This window comes from Neofelis nebulosa, chromosome 6 (genome assembly GCF_028018385.1).
Source record: "Neofelis nebulosa isolate mNeoNeb1 chromosome 6, mNeoNeb1.pri, whole genome shotgun sequence".
NCBI lineage: Eukaryota > Metazoa > Chordata > Mammalia > Carnivora > Felidae > Neofelis > Neofelis nebulosa.
This window is the reverse complement of record NC_080787.1, coordinates 128,378,577-128,401,328: the sequence shown is the minus strand read 5'-3', so window position 1 is coordinate 128,401,328 and position 22,752 is coordinate 128,378,577. Positions and strand designations below refer to the sequence as shown.

Genomic DNA, 22,752 nt, shown 5'->3' with positions numbered 1-22,752 from the left:
CATATTGGAGGTGATGCTCACACGAGCACTGGTTTGGTGCGGAAGTGAAGTGGACCCATGCCAGCATCCGGCAGCTTCGGCTGACCCACAGCGATGGTCACTGTGACCCATTAAACCACAGTGGTCACTGAGGAGAACGAGCTTATTGGTAGGGGGACCACAGAGTGATGGGGCTGTGATTTGGAAAGACAGACCAACTCCTGATTGGTAAAAGCATGGTGGAAGTCACTAGGACTAAAAAGACAAACGACTAAATCAGTTACAGGCCATTACTAAAAATTATATTCGGAAACAATGAAAGGATTTTGAAGTCTCTTTTTGATGTATGGATTCCTATGTGTAAAACTTAAGGTGACAACATACTGGGTCTGATGGGACATTTTCCTGACCTCTAGAATTTGAGGAAGTTTGCAACTTCCAAGGGGCCACATTCTGGCCAAATAAAACATTCACTCAAGCTCTGTTTAGCATGTACTGTAAATGTCCAATGTACAAGATGTCCAATGTACAAATGTACAAATGTAAATAAGCATTGATCTGAAAGGCACAAAAACAAATGATAAAATTTGCTTTAGCGTCAAATTTGACAAAAGACTTTGCTAGGATTATATTTCCTAATTCTCATAGGAAATGAAGCAGCGCCCTTGGGAGTCCATCTTTGCTGTTATGACAACTCACTTATCTGGCACTACCTGGGGATGCTGTTTGTAAACAGGAAGTTATCTGAATGTTAGATCTTACGTTATTTAAACGCTGAAATTTCTGCAGCTGAGTTATTTTGTAAGGATTATTTTCATTGTAAATAGAAGGCCCTAAATATGCTTTTACTATTTCTTGATGATTCAAGGCCATCGTTCGTGCAACCAGTGGTGATGCCGTGATCTGATCCACAGCTGTTCTTTGGGACCACTGATGTTTGCTGGCCAGTCTGCCTTGGTGCCACGGACGCCAAGCTGGTCAGAGCAGGCTGCTGGGCTCCCTCTCCCCATGAATATATTCAGCTGAGAAGAAGTCCAGGCTCAGAGGCCCTGCCAAACCCCATCCAAAGGGGAGTGAACATTCCTTCCAACTCAGGCTTTACCCATGACTCTTTCATACCATAAAGTATTTCACATGTTAAGGGACCAGTGTGCAAGCTCATGAGTCTACAGTCAATGAATATTTATTAAGAATAAGCATTAAAAAAAAACAAAAATAAAAAGGGGCGCCTGGGTGGCTCAGTCAGCTGGGCGTCCGACTTCGGCTCAGGTTGTGATCTCGCGGTTCGTGAGTTCGAGTCCCACGTCGGGCTCTGTGCTGACAGCTCAGAGCCTGGAGCCTGCTTCGGATTCTGTGTCTCCCTCTCTCTCTGCCCCTCCCCTGCTCATGCTCTGTCTCTCTCTGTCTCAAAAATAAATGAAAACATTAAAAAAATTAAAAAAAAATAAGGCATGCCTGTCTTATGGCCCCTGGTTCAGAGCACAGTGAAGCTTCTCTATAAATGTTGACTGATGAAGCGTGTGTGTGTGTGTGTGTGTGTGTGTGTGTGTGAGAGAGAGAGAGAGAGAGAGAGAGAGTGAGACAGTGAGTGAGAGAGAGACAGAGGAAGAGACAGACACACAAAACACATACTAGCAATGTTCAACAAAACAGTGTCAAATTTAGTAATGGTGGCATAAAAGATCTTGGGGAAAAATATAGTTTTTAAGAGAGTATTTATACATTGTCTTAGTCTTTCAATGGAAGATGAATTTGCATATGTGTGTGTGCTCCTTCACACAAATCAAATATCTTGAGAAAAATGTTGGATAGCCTCAAAAATAGGTATTTTCACGTCTTAAAAGAATCACAGTGCAGTTAGGAAACCTCAGAAATCATATGTGTCTCTTTCCACCCTCTAGATAGGTTGAGAAATCCAGAAGCAGTGGTCTAGGATTACAAGTTCTATATTCCTGTGGGTGCTTCCAACTTTGGATCATTCTTATATTAAAAAGTGTCCTTCCTCAGATACACCTGGATTAAAGTGTCTTTTTTGTGTCCTTTTGACAAAGGACACTCTAGTCAGTTTCTTAAAGATACTTATTAAGCTACCTCTTAACGACACAGCAGTCAGCTTCTACCAAGTTCCAGTAACTGGGCTAGAATTTGTGTGTGTGTGTGTGTGTGTGTGTGTGTGTGTGTGTGTGTGATATGTTCTTTGTTGGAAGATCAAAATGAGTTAGACATGGTTGGAGGGCTCAAGGAGCTGAAAGTTCAGAGAGGGAAAGGTGGATGCATTCACAAATAACTCTGATAAATGTGGTAAGGGCAATGACAAACACATGCTCAAGGCTCAGTGATGGAAGCACAAATGGTGATCTTGATTTGTAGCAGTTCTGGGTTTGTTCTCAGGGTTAGTCCTTTCTATGTGAGCACAAGCCCAGCAGGGTCCAGCCACCTCAGTCGTCTGTGGTCAAGAGACCCTTGAATGTCAGGGGAAGACACAGCTGACCACCCAGGAGTCAGGCACTCAGTTATTCTTCCCATAAATGTTTTGCACCCATTACTTTCTTTCTGTAGTACTGTGAGAGGATAGAAAATATATATACTGGTCTGTGCCTGTTTCCTGGCACAAAGCTCCTAAAATCCTTACAATTTCCTAAGTGACATGAACACTCAACGCATCTCTTATTCTGATATTTGTCTTTCACCCCATCCTGATTCCTAAAACACTTGTAAATGGCTAAATGACAAGAGCACTAGGGATGTCTTTTGTCCCAAGGAGGTGACTCTGGGTGGACTCCTCGATGGGGGCTGGTCTCCAGAAAGACCACGCCATGATCAGATGCTGGAAGTTCAGGGGAATTCAGACTATATTGGGAGGACAGCCTGCATCTGATCCAAGGCCTCTTTTAAATTAGTTTACAGGGGCGCCTGCGTGGCTCAGTCAGTTAAGTGTCCGACTATTGATTTCAGCTCAGGTCATGATGTCACTGTTTGTGAAGACTGAGCCCCCTGAGGGGCTCTGTGCTGACAGCAAGGAATCTGCTTGGGATTCTCTCTCTCTCTCTCTCTCTCTCTCTCTCTCTCTCTCTGTCTCTCTCCTGCTTGTACTCTTGCTCTTTCAAAATAAATAAATAATAAATTTACAAATTGATATACCAAAAGTGCATTGCTTTGTGATTTTTAAATGTTTATTTATTTTTGAGAGAGAGAGAGACAGAGAGAGACAGAGAGACAGGGAAAGAGCATAAGCAGGGGAGGGGCAGAGAGAGAGAGAGAGGGAGACACAGAGTCTGAAGCAGGTTCCAGGTTCCGAGCTGTCAGAACAGAACCTGATGTGGGGCTTGAACTCACAAACCATGAGACGGTGACCTGAGCTGAAGTCGGATGCTTACCCCACTGAGCCACCCAGGTGCCCCACTTCGTGATTTTTAGACACTAAGGTGTAGAAGCATGCTAAGAACTCGATGTTCTGAGAGTCAGAGATTGTCATTTTGTCTCAGTCAGCAGCAGCTTTCTAGAATGCAGCCACCTCTTATTCGTTGCTCTGCACCACGTACATCTATCAACCTCCGAATATTCCAGCCATCCACTGCCTAGATTCAAACAAACCACCACCCGTGCGTCTTACGTTCCTTTGCTCTCTTCCAATACAAGAAACCCCAAGAGCCGTTAAGACGCTCTGGGCACCTGAACCTAAGGCAGGATGGCAATTTCCCAGCCAGGCCGAACGCTCTGAATACGCTTACCCACTGTGGCAGGAGCCTGTTGCACGAACCTGAGCAGAAGGTGGAGGCGAAGTTCTGGAGGGCCGAGTCCACCTCCTCCACGCTGGGCAGAGCCAGCAGGCGGGGCAGGAGGCTCTCCAGGGCCTGCAGGAACAGCCTGGCGCTGTGCTGGTCCGCCTCCTGGTTCTTCAACAGTTTCAGGGACAGAGCGGCAGTCCGCAGGGACCTGTGGCCCAGGCAGTCCCGAGGGGTCTGCTCTTCGTCGGCCAGGGAGCCATTGTCTGACCCGATGTCCGACACGTCAGACCTGCCTGAGTCCTTCTCTGCTGCCATCGAGTACTGGTCGCAGGAGTCGAACTCGGTCCGCGAGAGGTCTTGGTCATCTACACTGAAATTGCTCTCGCTGTACCGGGAGCCGTAGGACCTCATCCTGCAGTCCACCGACAGGAAGTTTGTTATGTCGGGGTAAGCCACCGTGTGGCTCCTCTGGACCACGTCTGGTTGGTCGACTGTCTCGGGCTCTGGCACCTTGCTCAGCGTCTCCCTGCTCTCCGGCTGCGCCGGCGACCTGAGGCTGTGCTTGTGGTTGTCGGAGCGGTCCTCGGGTGTGGTCTGGCCCAGCTCGCCCTCCAGGGTGGTCTGGCCCGTGTCCGTGGTCACACTGATGCTGATGTCCGGGCTCCTCTCGTTCCCCGCCTCCCACGGCGTGTGCTCGGAGGACAGGACGCGCCGCTGCCAGCGGAAGTCGGCCTCGTTGATCTCCATGGAGTCCCGGCTCCACTCGGCCCCGTCCTTGAGCTCCTCCAGGCGCAGCAGGAGCAGCTGCACCTGGCCTTCGCTCAAGCCCTTGCCCTGGCTCAGCTCGTCCAAGGCCCCGAGCAAGGTGCAGACGCAGGACACGGCCGCATAGCACGCCTCGATGCCGCCCTTGATGCACGCTTCGGTCATGCCATCCATGATGCTAAGGGTTCGAGGGAGAAAACAACATCAGCATAGGCAACGTGGGAGAATGCTCCAGAAGGAACAAGGCGGGTGAAGTCTGGTGAGTAGGGCAGTATGCAAAACAGATCCTCTGCTCTACATGAAGTGAAATGGTCTGGGCAAAAAGTAAAATGAAACAAACATGCTCTGGCTGGCAGAGGAAAACCTCCAGGTGAAGTGGCCCACCTTGAATCACACTGACTCTTGGTTGGCTGGTTTATCTGGAGACGCACAAAAATTCCGGATGGGAGTTTGTGATCTCCACAAGGACAGGCACTGCATAATCTCACCTTTGGATTATGTTCGTTTTTTTTTTCCCCCCCGAAAGCAAACAGTTATAATGGCTCTATGATAATGAGGACATCCTCTATAAGACCAATATATTCCGGAACAGGTGCAGGTGAATACAACAACTGCAAATTAGATGATGTTCAGTTTTCTAGGGAAGCGACAAGCAAAGGAATCTTATAGCTATAGTGCTGGAATTCAAAACGTTTTTCCCCAACATAACCCCAATGGATAATTTTTGTACATTTCATTCTGTACATTGCGTTTACTTTAAGTATGACAATATGGAAAGCTACAGGATTGTAATACATTGAGATAAGACTTCTCATATGGCTTGCGGGGACATTATTAAACAATAACATTCCATGTAAGGCAGATTCATAAAAATTTCAGGGACTTAAAAGCAAGGTCAAGTGTATTCAGAGAAGCATCGCTCGCCAAACAATAGTAGGTGGAAAAGGGGAATGTATCATACAGTTTGAGAAGATCCAGATGAGACTTTCGTTTTGAAATTGATCTTTTTCTGGATTCTGGTTCAGTGGAGCCGGGTCCTGCCAAATCACAGAGGCGCTGTGGGCTCCCAAGTAGCTTTAAGAAAAGGGGGAAAAAAATAACAGTAAAGTGAACACCATAAAAAAGCACAAGGTCTTAAAATTGTGAGTTCAAAGAGACATGTACGCTCTCTATTGATTGACACACTCGAAAAAAACCCCACAACTGTTTGGAACTAAAAATCTTAATAGAACTGATCTAAGTATCCATCTTGTCACAGAACACACATAGGGTTCCCAGGTCCTCAGTTCAGGACTGGCTTAGACAAAGCAAATTCTCTAAGGGGTCGTTTCAAAAACTTTTATAGCACAGAACAATAAAGCACTTGTGTCTACGATCTTTAGTGAGAATGGCCTCTAATTTAACTTCCCTCTACTCTCTTTGTCTCACTTTGCTATCGGAGCCGGCTAGCTGCAAACTGGATTGATCAAGCATACCCGGAACATTCTCCAGAATAGATCACATGGGAGGGCACAAAACGAGTCTTAAATTTAAGATAACTGAAATCATATCAGGAGTCTTTTCTGACCACATTGGCATGAAACTAGAAATTAATTACGTGAGGAAAACTGGGAAATTCACAAATATGTGAATTTTAAACAACATGCTACCAAACAACTAACGGGTCAAAGAAGAAACGAAAAGAGAAATTAAAAAAGACCTTGAGACAAACAAAAATGGAAATATAACACCCCCACATTTATGGGATGCAGAAAAAGCAGTTTCAAGAGAAAAATTTAAAGCAGTAAATGCCTACCTCAAAAAAATAAGAAGAGTCTCAAACAAATAATGTAACGTTACACTTTAAGGAACTAGAAAAAGAACAGGTGAAGCCTAAAGTTAGTAGAAGTAAGTAAATAAGAAAGATTACAGCAGACATAAATGAAATAGAGACTAAAAAACAACAGAAAAGATCAATGAAACTAAAAGTCGATTCTTTGGAAAGATAAAATTGACACTTTTATTAGACTCGCCAGGAAAAAAACCTGGAAGATTTAAATAAAATCAGAAATGAAAGAGGTGTACAACTGATACCACAGAAATACAAAAGACCCCAAGAGACTCTTATAAAAATGATATGTCAGGGGCGCCTGGGTGGCTCGGTCGGTTAAGCGTCCGACTTTGGCTCGGGCCATGATCTCACGGCCCGTGGGTTTGAGCCCCGCGTCAGGCTCTGTGCTGACCGCTCAGAGCCTGGAGCCTGTTTCAGATTCTGTGTCTCCCTCTCTCTCTGCCCCTCCCTTGGTCATGCTCTGTCTCTGTCTCAAAAATAAATAAACGTTAAAAAAAAATTATATGTCAACAAATCGGACAACCTAGAAGAAAAGAATACATTTCTAGAAATATATGACCTACCAAGACTGAATCATGAAGGAATAGAATATCTGAATAGATCAATTACTGGTAAGGAGATTGAATCAGTAATCAAAAACCTCCAACTAACAAAAGTCCAAGACCAGATGACTTAACCAGTGAATCCTACCAAACATTCAAGGGATTAATATCAATCCTTCTCAAACTCTTCCAAAAAGCAGAAAAGGAGGGGATTCTTTTCTAATTTTTTTTTTTTTTTAGTGTTTATGTATTTTTGAGAGAGCATGAGCAGGAGAGGAGCCAAGAGGGAGGAAGACACAGAATCCAAAGCAGGCTCCAGGCTCCTAGCTGTCAGCACATAGCCCAATGCAGGGCTCAAACTCACTAGCTATGAGACCGTGACCTGAGCTGAAGTTGGACGCTTAACCGACTAAGCCACCCAGGCGCCCCAGGAGGGGACTCTTTCAAACTCATTTTATGAGGCTATCATTACCCTGATACTAAAACTTGACAAGGACACCACAAGAAGAGAAAATGAGAGGCCAACATTTCTGATGAACATAGATGCAAAAATTCTCAATAAAATGTGATCAAACTAAATTCAACAACGTATTAAGAGGATCATATACCATAATCAAGTGGGATTTATTCTAGGGATGCAAAGACGGTTCAAGTGACTGAGCCACAAATTAGTCAAGTGATTCACAACGTTAACAAAATGAAGGACAAAATGAGAAGATAATTTCAATTGATGCAGAAAAAGCATTTGACAAAATTCCACATCCACTTATGATAAAAACTCTCAAAAAGGTGGGTGGAGACAGAATGTATCTTAACATAATAAAGGCCATATATTACAAATAGCATCCTATTCAACAGTAAAAAGCCTAAAGTTTTTCCTCTAAGATCAGGAACAAGACAAGGATGCCAATCTTGCCACTTTTATTCAACATAGTATCGTCAGTCCCAGCTACAGCAATCAGGCAAGAAAAAGAAGTAAAAGGCATCCAAACTGGAAAGGAAGAAATAAAACTGTCACTATTTGCAGATGGCATGATATTATATATAGAAAACCCTACAGACTCTTTTAAAAAACTGTTAGAACTAACAAATGAATTCAGAGAATTTGCAGGATACAAAATCAGCATATAAAAAAAAAATCTGTTGCATTTCCATACACTAATGAACTATCAGAAAGAGAAATCAAGAAAATACTCCTATTTACGAGGCATCAAAAAATAAGGAAATGCCTAAGAATAAATTTAACCAAGGAGGTGAAAGACCAGTATACTGAAAACTATAAGACATTAATAAAATAAATTGAAGATGACATAAATAAACGGAAGGATGTTCTGTGCTCATGGATTCAAAGAATTAATATTGTTAAAATGCCCTTACTACCCAAAGCAATCTACAGATTCAATGCAATCTCTACCAAATTTCCAATGGCATTTTTCATGGAAACAGAACAAACAATCCTGAAATTTGTATGGAACCATAGAAGACCTGGAATAGCCAAAGCAATCTTGAGAAAGAGAAAAACAGGAGCCATCACACTCCCTGATTCAAACTTTATTACAAAGCTACGGTAATTAAAACATTATGGCACTGGCATAAAAACGGATGCATAGATCAAAAAGAACAGAATAGAAAGCCTAGAAATAAGTCTATACGTATATATCAATTAATATATAACAAAGGAGGCAAGAATATACAATAGGAAAAGGACAATCCCTTCAACAAATGGTGCTTGGAATGCTGGACAGCCACAAGCAAAAGAATGAAAATAGACAACTGTCTTCCACCATACACAAAAATTAACTCAAGATGGATTGAAGGCTTGGATGTAGGCCTTGAGACCATAAAACTCTTAGAAGAAAACATAGGCAGTAAGCTCCTTGACATGAGTCTTGCAGATGATTTTTAAAATCTGATACCAGGGGCGCCTGGGTGGCTCAGTCGGTTAAGCGGCCGACTTCAGCTCAGGTCATGAGCTTGCAGTCCATGAGTTCGAGCCCTGCGTCGGGCTCTGTGCTGACAACTCAGAGCCTGGAGCCTGTTTCAGATTCTGTGTCTCCCTCTCTCTGACACTCCCCCGTTCATGCTCTGTCTCTCTCTGTCTCAAAATGAATAAACGTTAAAAAAAATAATTAAAAAAATAAATAAATAAATAAAATCTGATACCAAGTAAAAACAAAAGCAAAAATAATCATGTGGGACCACATCACACTAAAAATCTTCTGCACAGCAAAGGAAACCATCAACAAAATGAAAAGGCCACATACTGAAAGTATTTGCAAGTCACGTATCTGATAAGGGGTTAATATCCAAAATACAGAAAGAACTCCTATCACTCAATAAAAAGATAAAAAACCCCAAACAATCCAATTTTAAAACTGGGTAAAGGACTTGAGTAGACATTTCTCCAAAGAAGACATACAGATGGCCAATGGACACATGAAAAGATATTCAACATCAATCATCACCTGGGAAATACAAATCAAAACCTCAATGAGATACTACCTCAGACCTGTTAGAATGGCTATTATCAAAAAGACTAGGGGTGCCTAGGTGGTTCAATCAGTTAAGTATCTGAGTCTTGGTTTTAGTTCAGGTCATGATCTCATGGTTCACAGGATCAAACCCCTCATCGGGATCTGTGCTGATAGCATGGAGCCTGCTTGGGATTCTCTCTCTCCCTCTCTCTCTCTCTCTCTGCCTCTCTCCCACTCATGCATGTGTTCTCTCACTCAATAAATAAACTTAAAAAAAAAAATTGAAAAAACAAGTGTTGGCAAGGATGTGGAGAAAAAAGAATCCTTGTGCATAGCTGGTGGGAATGTAAATTGGTACAGCCCCTATGGTAAACAGTATGGAAGTTCCTCAAAAAATTAAAATAGACTGCCATACAATCCATCGATTACACTTCTGGATATTTATCTGAAGAAAATGAAAACACAAATTCAAAAAAGATACATGTACCCCCATGGTTATTGCAGCATTATTTATAATAGTCAAAATATGGAAACAACCTAAGTATCTCTCAAAGGATAAGTGGATAATCCAAAGAAGATGTTGCATACCCGCCCCCCCACACACAGAGAAATACTATTCAGCCATAAAAAAGAATGAAATCTTGCCATTTGTGGTAACATTGATGAAACTAGAGGGTATTAAGCTAAGTGAAACAAGTCAGACAAAGAAAGACAAATATTGTATAATATCTCGTATAGGTAGAATCCTGAAAAACAAACAAAAAAATAAACAAAAGATCACGCTCATAGTTACAGAAAATTGATTGGTGGTTGTCAGAGGTGAGGGGTGGGGGGATGGAAAAAATGGATGAAGGGGATCAAAAGGTAAAACAACTTTTAAAAAATTAAAAAATCACATGGGTTGAAGAGTATTCCCTCATTCTATTCCTTGGAAAAGTTCACATATTATTGGAACTATCCATTCCTTAACTGTTGGTATAACTTGTTTTTAAAGTTGTATGGGGCCAGTGGTTTTTCTTTTTTAATTTTTTGAAATTTATTTTTATTTATTTATTTTTTTTATGGAACGATTTTTAACTACTGATTCAATTTTTTAAAAGTTTCTACAACTATTTAGGTCCTCAATTTCTCAGCTTGTTAAAGGCTATGTTATTTCCCAGGGATTTATCTATTTTATCTAAATTTTCAAATTTACTGGCATCAGTGGCCTTATTAGACCTTGATTTCTTTAACATTCCTAACATTTATAGTTCCAAGTGTGTTTTCATTCTTATTTCTATTTAGTTGTTTTTACCTATTCTGGGATTTTGTGATTGCTTTTATCAAGAGTTTTTCAATTTCCTCAGTTTTTTTAGAGCCCTGATATTTTTCGCTTTAGTGATCCACTATATTTGCTTTTTATCACATTACTTTCTGCTTTTATCTTCTTTATTTTTCCTCTTTTCTACTTTCTTTGAATTAAATCTGCTCTTCTTTTCCCAACTCTCTAACTTGGAGAATTAGAATATTAATTGTAGGCTTCCTAACTTTCAATATAAGCATTTTAAGCTATCAATGCCCTTGTATATAGTGCTTTGGCTACATCCTACAAGTTTTCACATACAGAATTTTCATTACTGTTCAGTTTAATTAGTTATTATTTCCATGTGTTAGATGTCTTTAAACAAAATTTTATTTTGAGGCTAATTCAGGAAAAGATTGGGTTAAGTGCATTGGAAAAGACTTTCAATCACTATGTCCATTATTTTCAAAGTGATTTACACTCATGGGAAAAGGTATATTAAGTAGAAAAAATTGTATCTTAAGGGGCACTTCTCTTTCCCTCTCCCCTTCTACATTTCTTTTCGACCCCAGAAATTGGGAACTTCTACTCTCTTGGAGGCAAAGAAATGAAGCTTCCACTTTTCTCTACACATTTTATTTTTTTAAATCAAAATATATTTACCTTTTTTTCAGGAACAGAATTTAATGATTCATCACTTACAAAAAATACCCAGTGCTCATCCCAACCAGGGTCCTCCTTAATGTCCCTCGCCCATTTAGCCTTTCCCCCAACCCTGCCAGCAACCCTCAGTTTGTTCTTTCTTATGGTTTGTTCCCTCTCCGTTTTGTATTATTTTTGCTTCCCTTTCCTTATGTTCATCTGTTTGGTATCTTAAATTCCACATATGAGTGAAATCATATGATATTTGTCTTTCTCTGACTTATTTCACTTAGCATAATACACCCTAGTTCCACCCACATTGTTGCAAATGGCAAGATCTCATTCTTTTTGATCGAGTAACATTCCATTAAATATATGTACCACATCTTTATCCATTCATCAGTCGATGGACATTTGGGCTCTTTCCATACTTTGGCTATTGTTGATAGTGCTGCTATAAACATTGGGATGCACGTGTCCCTTCAAATCAGCATTTTGGTATCCTTTGGATAAATACCTAGTAGTGCAATTGCTGGGTCACAGGGTAGTTCTATCTTTAATTTTTTGAGGAACCTCCATACTGTTTTCCAGAGCGGCTGCACCAGTCTGCTCTCCCACCAACAGTGCAAAAGGGTTCCCCTTTCTCTGCATCCTCACCAACATCTGTCGTTGCCTGAGTTGTTAATTTTAGCCATTCTGATAGGTGTGAGGTGGCATCTCCTTGTGGTTTTGATTTGTATTTCCCTGATGATGAGGGATGTTGAGCATTTTTTCAGGTGTCTGTTAGCCATCTGGATGTCTTCTTTGGAAAACTGTTTATGTCTTTTGCCCATTTCTTCACTGGATTATTTGTTTTTTCGGTGTTGAGTTCGGTAAGTTCTTTATAGATTTTGGATACTTACCCTTTATCTGATACGTCATTTGCAAATATCTTCTGCCATTGCCTTTTAGTTTTGTTGTTTCCTTTGCTGTGCAGAAGCTTTTTATCTTGATGTAAGTCCCAATAGTTCATTTTTGCTTTTGTTTCCCTCGCCTCTGGAGACATGTCAAGTAAGAAGTTTCTGTGGTCAAGATCAAAGAGGTTGTTGCCTGTTTTCTCCTCTAGGATTTTGATGGCTTCCTGTCTTACATTTAGGTCTTTCATCCATTTTGAGTTTATTTTTGTGTGTGGTGTAAGAGAGTGGTCCAGGTTCATTCTTCTGCATGTCGCTGTCCTGTTTTCCCAACACCATTTGCTGAGAAGATTGTCCTTATCCCATTGGATATTCTTTCCCACTTTGTCAAAGATTAGTTGGCCATATGTTTGTGGGTCCATTTCTGAGTTCTCTATTCTGTTCCATTGATCTGAGTCTGTTTTTGTGCCAGTACCATACTGTCTTGATGATGACAGCTTTGTAATACAGCTTGAAGTCTGGAATTGTGATGCCTCCTGTTTTGGTTTTCTTTTTCAAGATTGCTTTGGTTATTCGGGGTCTTTTCTGGTTCCATATAAAGTTTAGGATTGTTTGTTCTAGTTCTGTGAAGAATGCTGGTATTATTTTGATAGGGATTGCATTGAATATGTAGATTGTTTTGGGGAGTACTGACATTTTATTTTTTTGAAAAATTTTTTTTAATGTTTATTTTTGAGAGAGAGAGAGAGAGAGTCAGAGGACCAGTGGGGGAGGGACAGAGAAAGAGAGGGAGACACACAATCTGAAGCAGATTCCAGGCTCTGAACTGTCAGCACAGAGCCCAACATGGGGCTCAAACCCAGGAGCTGAGCTATGAGATCATGACCTGAGCCCAACTCCAATACTAAACTGAGCCACCCAAGCGTCCCTTATTTTTTTGACATTGAAAGAGTCAAGTTTCCCTCCCCCGCTTCCCTCCCTTTCCTTTCCTCTCCCTTTTTTTTCCTTCCTCTCCCACCTGCCTAGTCTCCTCCCTCTTCTCCCCCCCTGCCCCCACTCTCTCTCACGCTACCTGCCAGGCCTGCATCCAAGTGAAGCTGGTGGGGTCCAAGTGCCTCTAGCTGTTCCCATCCCTTGATGCAAAGGTAAGCGCATTTCAGGGGCATGGCTGTGCGGAATCTCACTTTCTTTTTGGATCTTATTACATTCTTGAATCTAACCTTACCAGTAACAAATTAGATGACAATATTTAATTCCCACATTCATCTTGTGTTTATTTCTCAGTTGTTTCCAAATCTGGAGGGAAAGGGCACTGAGTGATTACGCTTCTGAAGAACCCTCAACACCTGCTTGAAGAAAGGCAAGACACGTTTCATCCCAGCTTCTTGCGGTGGGAATGAGGGATGTGATGTCAAGTGGCTGGGATGTCAAAGGTCTGATTAACGATTAGGGAACTCCTTCTGAAGCCCGACCATGGGAGAGAGGAAAGGAAGCAAGGTGTACTATTGATCATTGTTCATTCTGGGGGAAAGCGGAAACAGGAAAGAGAATGTGCTTCGAAAAACAAAATGTCCTGTCTTTGATGAATGGGCGCACAGCGCATATGGCAGGGTGACAAATTACAAAGAGAACAGGGAAATAACACACCAAGCATTCAAACTCCGATAGGCTAAGCAAACATTCTGGGTGCCCAGTGGTTTTCTTTGGGTGCACAGACTGCACATTTTGGTTTCCAGGTTACCAACCTCCCCCAGTTATTGGTTGTCATAGCGAGCGGAGGTCCCACTTGTCACAATAACCTGGCCCACGTCAGTCTGCTGTGCTCCATGGGGCAGCACCGTCTGGACATGCTATTTAGGCGCTGGTGTCTAATTCCAGCCTTGCCCTGTAAGATAATCTCGGGAAGCCAGAAAATCTATGAGAAGGGGAAAACATACTTCCTCTGCAGTCGTAAAGAAATGATCATGTAAAATACACGTAGACACCTCCAGACCCCGTATGCAATGTATTTACTTAGCATTCACTCATCAAGTGGATCCACCATAAGCAGCCACAACCCCAGTGCCGGTCAACCCTGAGCGGGAAAGAAAGGTTGCTGCTGCTTACAAAACGCTGTCTTTGAAGATAGTCTGTCTTCAGGGCCATCTGTCATTCAGTCAAAATTTATCGAGCACTTATTCGGATTCAAGCACTGCAGTGTTGGATAGCGGGTTGGGGGTGGGGAGAGGGAACACAGGAGAGCAACGGATACAAAAACATATTTGAGAAGAAGTTTGCACCGTGTGGAAACGTTCAGTGGGATGGGACGTACAATTAATTGCTAAATGAGGGAATTTAGAGAAGAGCGAAAGTAGTGGTTTGGGGAGGCAGCAGTGTGAAGGAGGAGGGTTTTGAAGGCAGAGAGAGCTGTTCTTCGGACATCCCGGTTCATGGGGCGGCCCTGCTACTCACAAGGACTTTGGGCAAGTAACTTCGACTCATGGAGGCCCAGCCTCCCCACCGAGAAACTGGGAGTAATGTTACCTTCCTAAGAAAGTTTGTAAATCAACTAACATGCAGTGCCAGCTGTGCCTGGCACATTTCAATCAACTGCTTGACGCTAAGTGGAATGGCCCGTGGGGAGATGGGAGGGGAGTCTGAATGGAAGCAGGAGCCTGGGAGCTGAACGGAGCAAGGTCGGTCAGGTGGAACGAGGGTGATGACGGGAAATGAGGACGACGACAGAAGGGTCTAGCAACGGGGCAGAGGAATTCAGACTTGATGGAAGAGGCAACAGGAGCCATGAGAGCCCGAAAAGAAACTGTTAACAGTGGTGATTGGGAAGTCTAAGTCCAGAAGGACAAAAGGAAGGAAACAGGCAGCCGGCGGAGAGCAGAGCTACAATTAGAGCCCCACTCTAGGCAGGAGGTCATGAGGAAGAGTGAGTTCCAGCCTCCACATATGTTTTCTTTTCCTTAGGAAAGCAATAAGCATGCCAAATGTCTGTCTGGCCCTTTATGCTTGCAGAGTACCGATGCAAACCGTATGGCATTTTGAACCTTTGGAATATTACTACTAGGCACGGATACAAAACTGTAGGCTCAGAGTTAAACGCTTTAGCTACTACAACCTAGCTGGGGAGTGGCAGAGAGAGGATCCAAACTCTGACTCTTCAACTGAGGCTTAAGAAGGGGGTAGCTGAGCCAGCAGGGGAAGGGGGGCTCCTAGAATCATTTGCATTGCAGTATCAAAGTCAAGTACGGTAGTAAGTGCGCTGTAGGAAAAGACCTTGGGTTTCATTCAGGTCAGACAGACCGGGGTGTATACCCTTTCTCTTTCTTTGGGACCTTGCGCGAATCATTTGACTCTGAAGCCTCAGTTTCTTTGCAGGAGGGAAAATTCATTTTTTCTGGCATCGTGTCTCTATGGGGAGGAACATTCACTGGAATAAAATTCTGGACCTCTCTCCTCTCTCTCTCACTTCCTCCTAATTGAGGAGGGGGAGTCTGATCTCACTGGTGAATGTAGTGGGAGCTGAACATGAGTAGCCAGCCTCTTCCTCTCTCTTCCCCTTGAAGATCTGCCTATTCAGAGAAAGCCCATTCTGCTCCCCTGTTTATAAACTTAACAAGGGTAGGGCTGGGTCCCCAAGGAAGCTGGTGGTGAGAAACTAGTCTAGTCTCACTTGCCTCCAAAGCTGTATTGTGTTCGTCAACCTGGGACTGATCAGTTATTAAAGCTGACCCTTTGTTTGTATTGCCTGAAGCTGTGATAGGGAAAAGAAATAGCATTTTTCACTAGTAAAGTTGATATACAACATCCAAAAGTTATCAAGAGTATTAGAGATAATATATATGAAGTGCTGGGCCTAGAGAAGGTAAGGATTAAAAGGTTATTATTGTGTGCTCATAGATTTTCGTAACCACAATTAGATCTGAATCACTCCTTCATTTCTAGAAATATTAAGAACTTTCCATTGTTCATTACAATCAAATCTTGTTAAAGCAACACCAAGAGGCTTTTTAAATTAAGCTTTTGAGAAACTGATGAGTAGCAGATATTACTTTAAATAAATGAATCATCAACAAGGGAAATTTGCTACTCTGGGTTTGTTGTTGTTTTGGTGTAGGTACCAAAAGCAAAGGCAACGAACACGTTCACAAATACAAAAATGTGGATCTCTTTTCTTTTTGGTTGAGAGACAGCAGAGAAATTCTTATTTGAAGTACCTTCACAATAACCCTCATTCCTCCTCAAAACCATGAAGGAGCACATGGGGATGGCTGTTACAAGCTGGACAATCTTTACCTTCTCACAGGGGTCATGATGTTTGGGATATGAGGCCTAAGAAGGAATGAGGCAAAGGGATTCCTTTTAATAGTCAGAGATTAGTAATGGTTTTGTTTTGTTTTGTTTTTGGATAATATACAACATGAGTAGAAAATCACTTGGAAATCCAATTTTGGCAAAAGGGAATAAACACATATAGCTGCACAAACAGCACCTAAGGGAACGGGATGAAATCAGCCTGGGGCCCGGTCAGATGCCTGCAGCTTGAGTTATCAATGGCTTTGCATCGGTCAGCACCCATCGACCCCTCCTTCCCCCGGCTCCCAACACATGGATACACGCCCCCGTCCTAAAGATGCTGCCCGTGACTGGATACCACGTAGTAACAAGTAAGTTTGAGCAGGTGCCTGGCAAACATTTTCCGAGTGCTTTCTGCGTATAAGACACAATGTGCAGATAACGCCTCCCGCCATCTGGCCAGCACGGTGGCGTTCTTCGGGGCCTCCTTACCTCTTTCATGATTTTGATGGCTTCCACCCGGTGCTGGGGTGGCGGATAGAGCAGCACCCGGTGATACAGGGACTGGAGCACGGGCTTCATGGAGTCCACCGACCCCACCAGCCGGACCAGCTCGGCCGCGATGTAGTAAATGGTCCGAGCCACCGGCCCGCTCAGGGCTGGCGCCGTGGAGGAGCAGCCCGACCCCCGGCCGTGGTCGGAAACTCCCGGAGATGCAGAGTCCGACTCGATGCCTGCGCCGGCGCTGCTGCTGTGAGCGGAGGTGATGGTTTTGTCATGAATTGGATTCCCCAGGATCACGATGAGAGCAGGGCAAAGGTTCTTCCTGGGAAGACACAGGAGGAAACATCCGTTCCGCGACAAGCCGAAATGATAAACTGTGAATTTTACCCCTGATGCCACAAAAATGGCTAGTACGAGTTGGGTTCTTTACTGCCCCTCTTTTTGGCTAATGTCCTGCCTCAGTTTTCTGCGTGTCTCCGTCACTTCTAGGTAATACGAAGAGAATACTTTTTCTCGGAACTCCAGGCAGAATTGACTAAAGAAAATCCCAGGAGAAGTATTAAGAAACTGTCTTACGTAAAGACACAGACTCAAAATGCTAAATGGCTTCGTCAGAGTGACTCATTTTACTATAAATAACAAAATTATTTCTACTTCTAATTTCAGAAGGTAATTTGAAATTCTGACACATGGTACTGTCACATCATTCGATTTCCTCCCTGTGGAAAAGCCCCAGAACCCACAGTAACTAGCTGGCTGCCTGCGGGCCCTGTCACTTGTGTGTACCTCTGGCTATAATTAAGTGACTCGTCTGCACGTTGAGATGGAGAATGTACCACGGAAGGGCTAAGAATAACACTCAGTCGCTCTTGCCCCCCTGTGCAACCTTCTGGTGCCTTCGCATACTTTTAGGATAGACTGGTAACCTAGAAAACAATCCCCTCCTTCCTGAGTCTCATGATCCCGTGGTGTCAACAAAATGCAAGAGGGCCCTGGAGACCTATTTTGTTAAAAAAAAAAAAATCATAAGCTTCTCTCTATCCTGGTCTAGTGCATGCAAGCAAAACAATTTCCCTGCTTTCTAAAGCACGTGCCCACGGGCGAGATGACCAGTAGGTCACGGATGCCATGGGAGGGGACCCACACGCACGGCTAGAAGGGGAGAACGCTCGAGTTGGGGTTGGGGGTGCGAGGACGGGTGCTCACCAGATCAGGTCTGTGAAACCTCTGTGCAGGTGCATGGAGGGGGAGGAGCTGCTGAGCACGGACAGGATGCACTCGGAGTACAGGAGCTGTAGCTGCTGCTGGTCGCTACGGAAGAACAAAATCAGCGTGCAGACGCATGCCAGGTAAGGGCAAAATTGAAAAGGTGATGCGTGGGAAACGCTTGGAAAAATAGCAGGCGTTAGAGAAGTCTTAATTTGGGGGGGGGGCGGTCGGCATTATGGGTTGAATTGTATCCCCCTCCAAAGTTATACGTTGGGAGTCCAAACCCCTGGTACGTCAGAACATACATCAGAACCGGAATCAGGAAGAATTTAATGTTCAAGCACATATTTACTACAGACATATGATACTTTGAAGAGAATTCATTTAAGAATCCTAGAATCCTGGAAGGGAATGGTCAGAAGAAAAGGAGGAACTTGCTTTGAAAAATCTTTTGGTTGTGTCTCTTTTCTCATAACATAAAGTAAATAAATGCCAAAAGGAAGCTTCGTGCCCTCAGTTCATATAACTCCCAGGACGGTGGCAGGGGGGGTGGGCTGGTGGTGGCAGGGAAAGGCAAGACCAGGGACAGGCAGACTAGAACCCTGAGACAGGAAGGAAGAGAAGTTAGCACCAGTCCCAAACTCCAGAAGGTCACATACACACACAACTGTCAAAAGGAGAAAGGTTGCACAGATCCAAGAGCAAGGATTGCAAGAGAGGGGCCCGTGGGTCCCTGGTTTAAGCGCTGTGTTAGATACCTTGGCGATCGGTCTCTGCAAAATTGATATCAAGCTGGCTGGCGAGCTATACGCCAAAGGCAAAATCCTGCCCATGGCGGCCTCATGAACCAGACATGATTTTCATGTTTTTAAAGGTTATAAAACAGTAACAGAAATGAACAGTGAGCAGAGGCAGAGGCAGTATGCGGCCCTTTACAGCAAACTCTGATCATCTCCTTGTCCAAAGAGAACTGTGCAATGATTCAGATAGTGAGTAATCCGAATACTAATGCCATTATCCTGAAGAAGGGAACTCCGCTCATGTTTGGATGTACTCTACCACACCCCCTAAGCGGGGAAGAAGAGATGGGTAAAGGCTGAGTTTCCACGAAACTTATTACCATTTGCCAAGAGGAAGGTGGTGGTTGGAGGAAGAATAAGAAAGGCAAGACATACTTAGCCATTTTGGGGCCAGGTCAGGACTTTCGGTTTCCATACTCCTACACCCACACGCTTCCCGACCCTTCTGAGCAAGACCTCGTTCCTGGCAGGAAGAGCGCATTCTTCGTTAGAAGAGACTAGAGACTCTCTAGAGTCTAGACTAGACTAGAGAGACAAGAGACTAGAGAGACAAGTACACAAGTGGGTAGAGCACTGTGGAGGAAGTGCTACAGGTGAATGATTTAAACACAAGGTTCTAACGAGAGCACAGGAGTGGCATCGAACCCTTAGAAAGATCCAGAAAGAATTTCTAAAGGAAGTGGTATCTTCACGGAGACCTGAAGTTCAAGTAGGAGTCTTGCCTGGCAGCGTGGGGGAGACGGTGTGTGTAGAGCACAGGGGAGAGGGTGGTGGTAGTCTGTGGTTGGAGCGAAGTGTGAAGATACCATCAGCAAGAGGCAGGACGCGAGTGGTGGCAGGGGTCAGATCAGAAAGGGTCTTGGGGGCGCCTGGGTGGCGCAGTCGGTTAAGCGTCCGACTTCAGCCAGGTCACGATCTCGCGGTCCGTGAGTTCGAGCCCCGCGTCGGGCTCTGGGCTGATGGCTCGGAGCCTGGAGCCTGTATCCGATTCTGTGTCTCCCTCTCTCTCTGCCCCTCCCCCGTTCATGCTCTGTCTCTCTCTGTCCCAAAAATAAATAAAAAACGTTGAAAAAAAAATTAAAAAAAAAAAAAGAAGGGTCTTGGAGGACCTGTCTGGACAGTCAAGGCTCCTGTGAGCATCTACAGAGTGTGCCACAGCAATATCGCAAGCTCAAGTAATCAGACCCCATGACAGACAGGATGCGTTGCCAAGGTAACTGGCCTGGGAGTCTCCTTGGAGACCGAACTCGGCAGCTTTTCTGTGGGCTGCGACAGTCTGGAAAAACGGGTGCCCGTGCCTCACATGAGTCACGTCATTAAAGGAGCTGTCTGAAATGTAAGCAAATTCCACACGTGCCCCTTGCTAGATACACATATGCGTGTGCACAGTGTGTGCGTTTCTTATTTGTCTGACCGTAGACACACAAATATGTGAAAAGCACAAGGCAGAGAGAAGCCCAGAAACCAGCCAACTCTTTCAAAACACACAAGGAACAATCTGCCTACTTAGGAGGGTGGTGGGTCCCTTGGCCTGGTCTTCTGTTTGAGCATTTCATGGCTGTCAGGTTGAGTGTTGGCTGGGTTTCATTTGCTGCTCATCTCTGAATTTCTTCCCAGGCTCAAGATCCATGGGGAGCAACTCCTGTGAGTGGGCCAGTGGGCCGTGAAGGCTGAACAACCACCCTTCCCGGCAAGGCGGCTGCAAGGGTAATCTGACGGCATGTTCTGGATCTCCGGAGTTCTTAATTTTTTTTTTTTTTTTTTTTAATTATCAGTCATTTGGACCTTACCTCCCTTTGAGGTGGTTCAAATTTAGTTAGAAAAAGGAGAGAGGGAATTAAGTAATTGTGTGAGAAGTAGAATGGAATTAAACGCATGATACGGACACTTGGCCTTGCCTCAATGATTCTGAGAATGCTTTGGTGTAGAGCCCTCTCTGACACTCGGTACTGGGAAGAGAGGGGGGTAGGGAGAGGTTGGTCGGAGACCAACAGGCAAAGAATGAATACATATCTTTATGAGCCCAATTATCCCTCCAAAAACTCTTGGATTTAAAAAGCACCATGTAACTCGACGTGCCTAATACAGAGTTCTATGAATAACGCATCTCCAAGACATGTGAGTTGTTCTGTGTACCTGGACGCGTTTTGTGAATCCTCCCCCGAGACTGAACATATCATGAATACATACCCTGACAGAGCGAAAGCCCTGCGAGGTATTCAGGCGTTGATTTTGGAAATGGTCGTTGAGGGGAAGTAGTGGCCATAGTGTGATTTCGGAGGAAGAGGGTATTTAGAAGGTGGGAGAATAAGAAGTTTAGCTAGTAGAAATAAGAGGAGTTGAGGGAGAAAAATCAGAAGAAATTGTAAAAGGCGTGAAAACTTGACAAGAAGAATAAACAGAACCACCAGACTGAAAGCAGCCAAGAGCATGGTCCTATCTGACCAGGTGGCCTTACAGGTCTTCCGTTTACACGGCACTGAGCGTGCGGCACCCCAGCGTCCTTGGCAACAGAACCCTCATCTTGGGGTAATGGAATCATGAGGCGAAAGACTATACTCAAACACGGTGAACAGGCTCCAGACGCAGAATGATAACTGGGGAAATGCATTGAAAAACCAAGCAAGACTATGAGAATCCTATAAAAACTGTTAGGCTTCATAATGACATGCCTAAAGCCATCTTTAAGCCAATGACTAATGAGAAATCCTAGAAAAAACATGTATGTGTCACATGAATTACTTTTCCCAATGAAAGTCCACTTTAAGTCATGGAATGTTATAAATATTGCAAATATTTATCCATAAAAAATTCCATTTGTCCCAATACTTCCTAGAAAATACCAATATTGAATCTCTATAATAATACAGCAGCTATAACCTAGGACGCCCCCAGATAAACTAGGTCATATGGTCACTCTACAGATGGAGGTCCCTAGGGCTGATGTTAGAGACATCCAGGTTTTTTAAAAAAATTTTTAATGTTTTATTTATTTTTGAGAGAGAGACAGAGTATGAGTGGGAGAGGGACAGAGAGAGAGGGAGACACAGAATCTGAAGTAGGCTCCAGGCACTGAGCTGTCAGCACAGAGCCCAGTGCGGGCCCGAACCCATGAACCATGAGATCATGACCTGAGCTAAAGTTGGATGTTATATTTACGGAGCCACCCAGGCGCCCCTAGACATCCAGGTTTTAAAGAACCATGAACTTCAAGCCCTTACTGGACTCAGCTGAAGACTCTTTGCTGACCAGTGAACAATGGTATGTTTTAAAGCTATCATTTATAGATCTACAGATTTGTTCTGATTTTTCTTGGTGGTTAGTTTTTAATTATTAATGACATAACTACCTCGAGCTTTTCTAGCACTTAAAACCTTAGTCTTCCCTTAGCAAACCACTCAGGGAAAAAATGTTGAGCTTATTTGTTTTTCCTTGCCTGCAAAGTAATGAACACAGTCTTTAAATTTTTCAAAGTTTTGATGGCCTTTGTTTTATTTCCTGCTAAGACCTAAGTGGGTGGGATAGGAGAAGCAGCATCTTTGACAGCGGGAAACCGCCTGGTTGCTGTCAGTGAGCTGCGGTGTTCCCCTGGTGAACATAAACAAGTTCATAGGATGTTAATATCAGATGAAGATTCTCCACGATGGTGACAGAATAAGATGAGAGCCAATCTACAAACAGGCTTGAATGAAGATTTAAAAAGAAGTCTGTACAAACACAGAAAAGACCAAATATCATCCTCCCCTAGGAGTGACTCTTGCTTCTTCTACAGTGAGGGCATTGGCTGGCTCCAATCTGCCCCCCTCCGCCAACAGC

General features: G+C 43.7%; 1 protein-coding gene across 6 annotated transcripts in view; it reads right to left on the bottom strand.

Moving 5' to 3' along the window:
• ARFGEF3 (ARFGEF family member 3) overlaps positions 1-22,752 on the bottom strand; it is a 183,751-nt gene that overhangs the window by 73,368 nt on the left and 87,631 nt on the right. For all 6 annotated transcript variants that reach the window (XM_058735422.1, XM_058735423.1, XM_058735424.1 and 3 more), the window contains 4 exons: positions 18,134-18,238; positions 16,916-17,249; positions 5,434-5,546; positions 3,740-4,650 (listed from right to left, as the gene is read on the bottom strand). In XM_058735422.1, the coding sequence (XP_058591405.1) occupies positions 3,740-4,650; positions 5,434-5,546; positions 16,916-17,249; positions 18,134-18,238 (1,463 nt within the window). The remainder of the gene's footprint in view (positions 1-3,739; positions 4,651-5,433; positions 5,547-16,915; positions 17,250-18,133; positions 18,239-22,752) is intronic.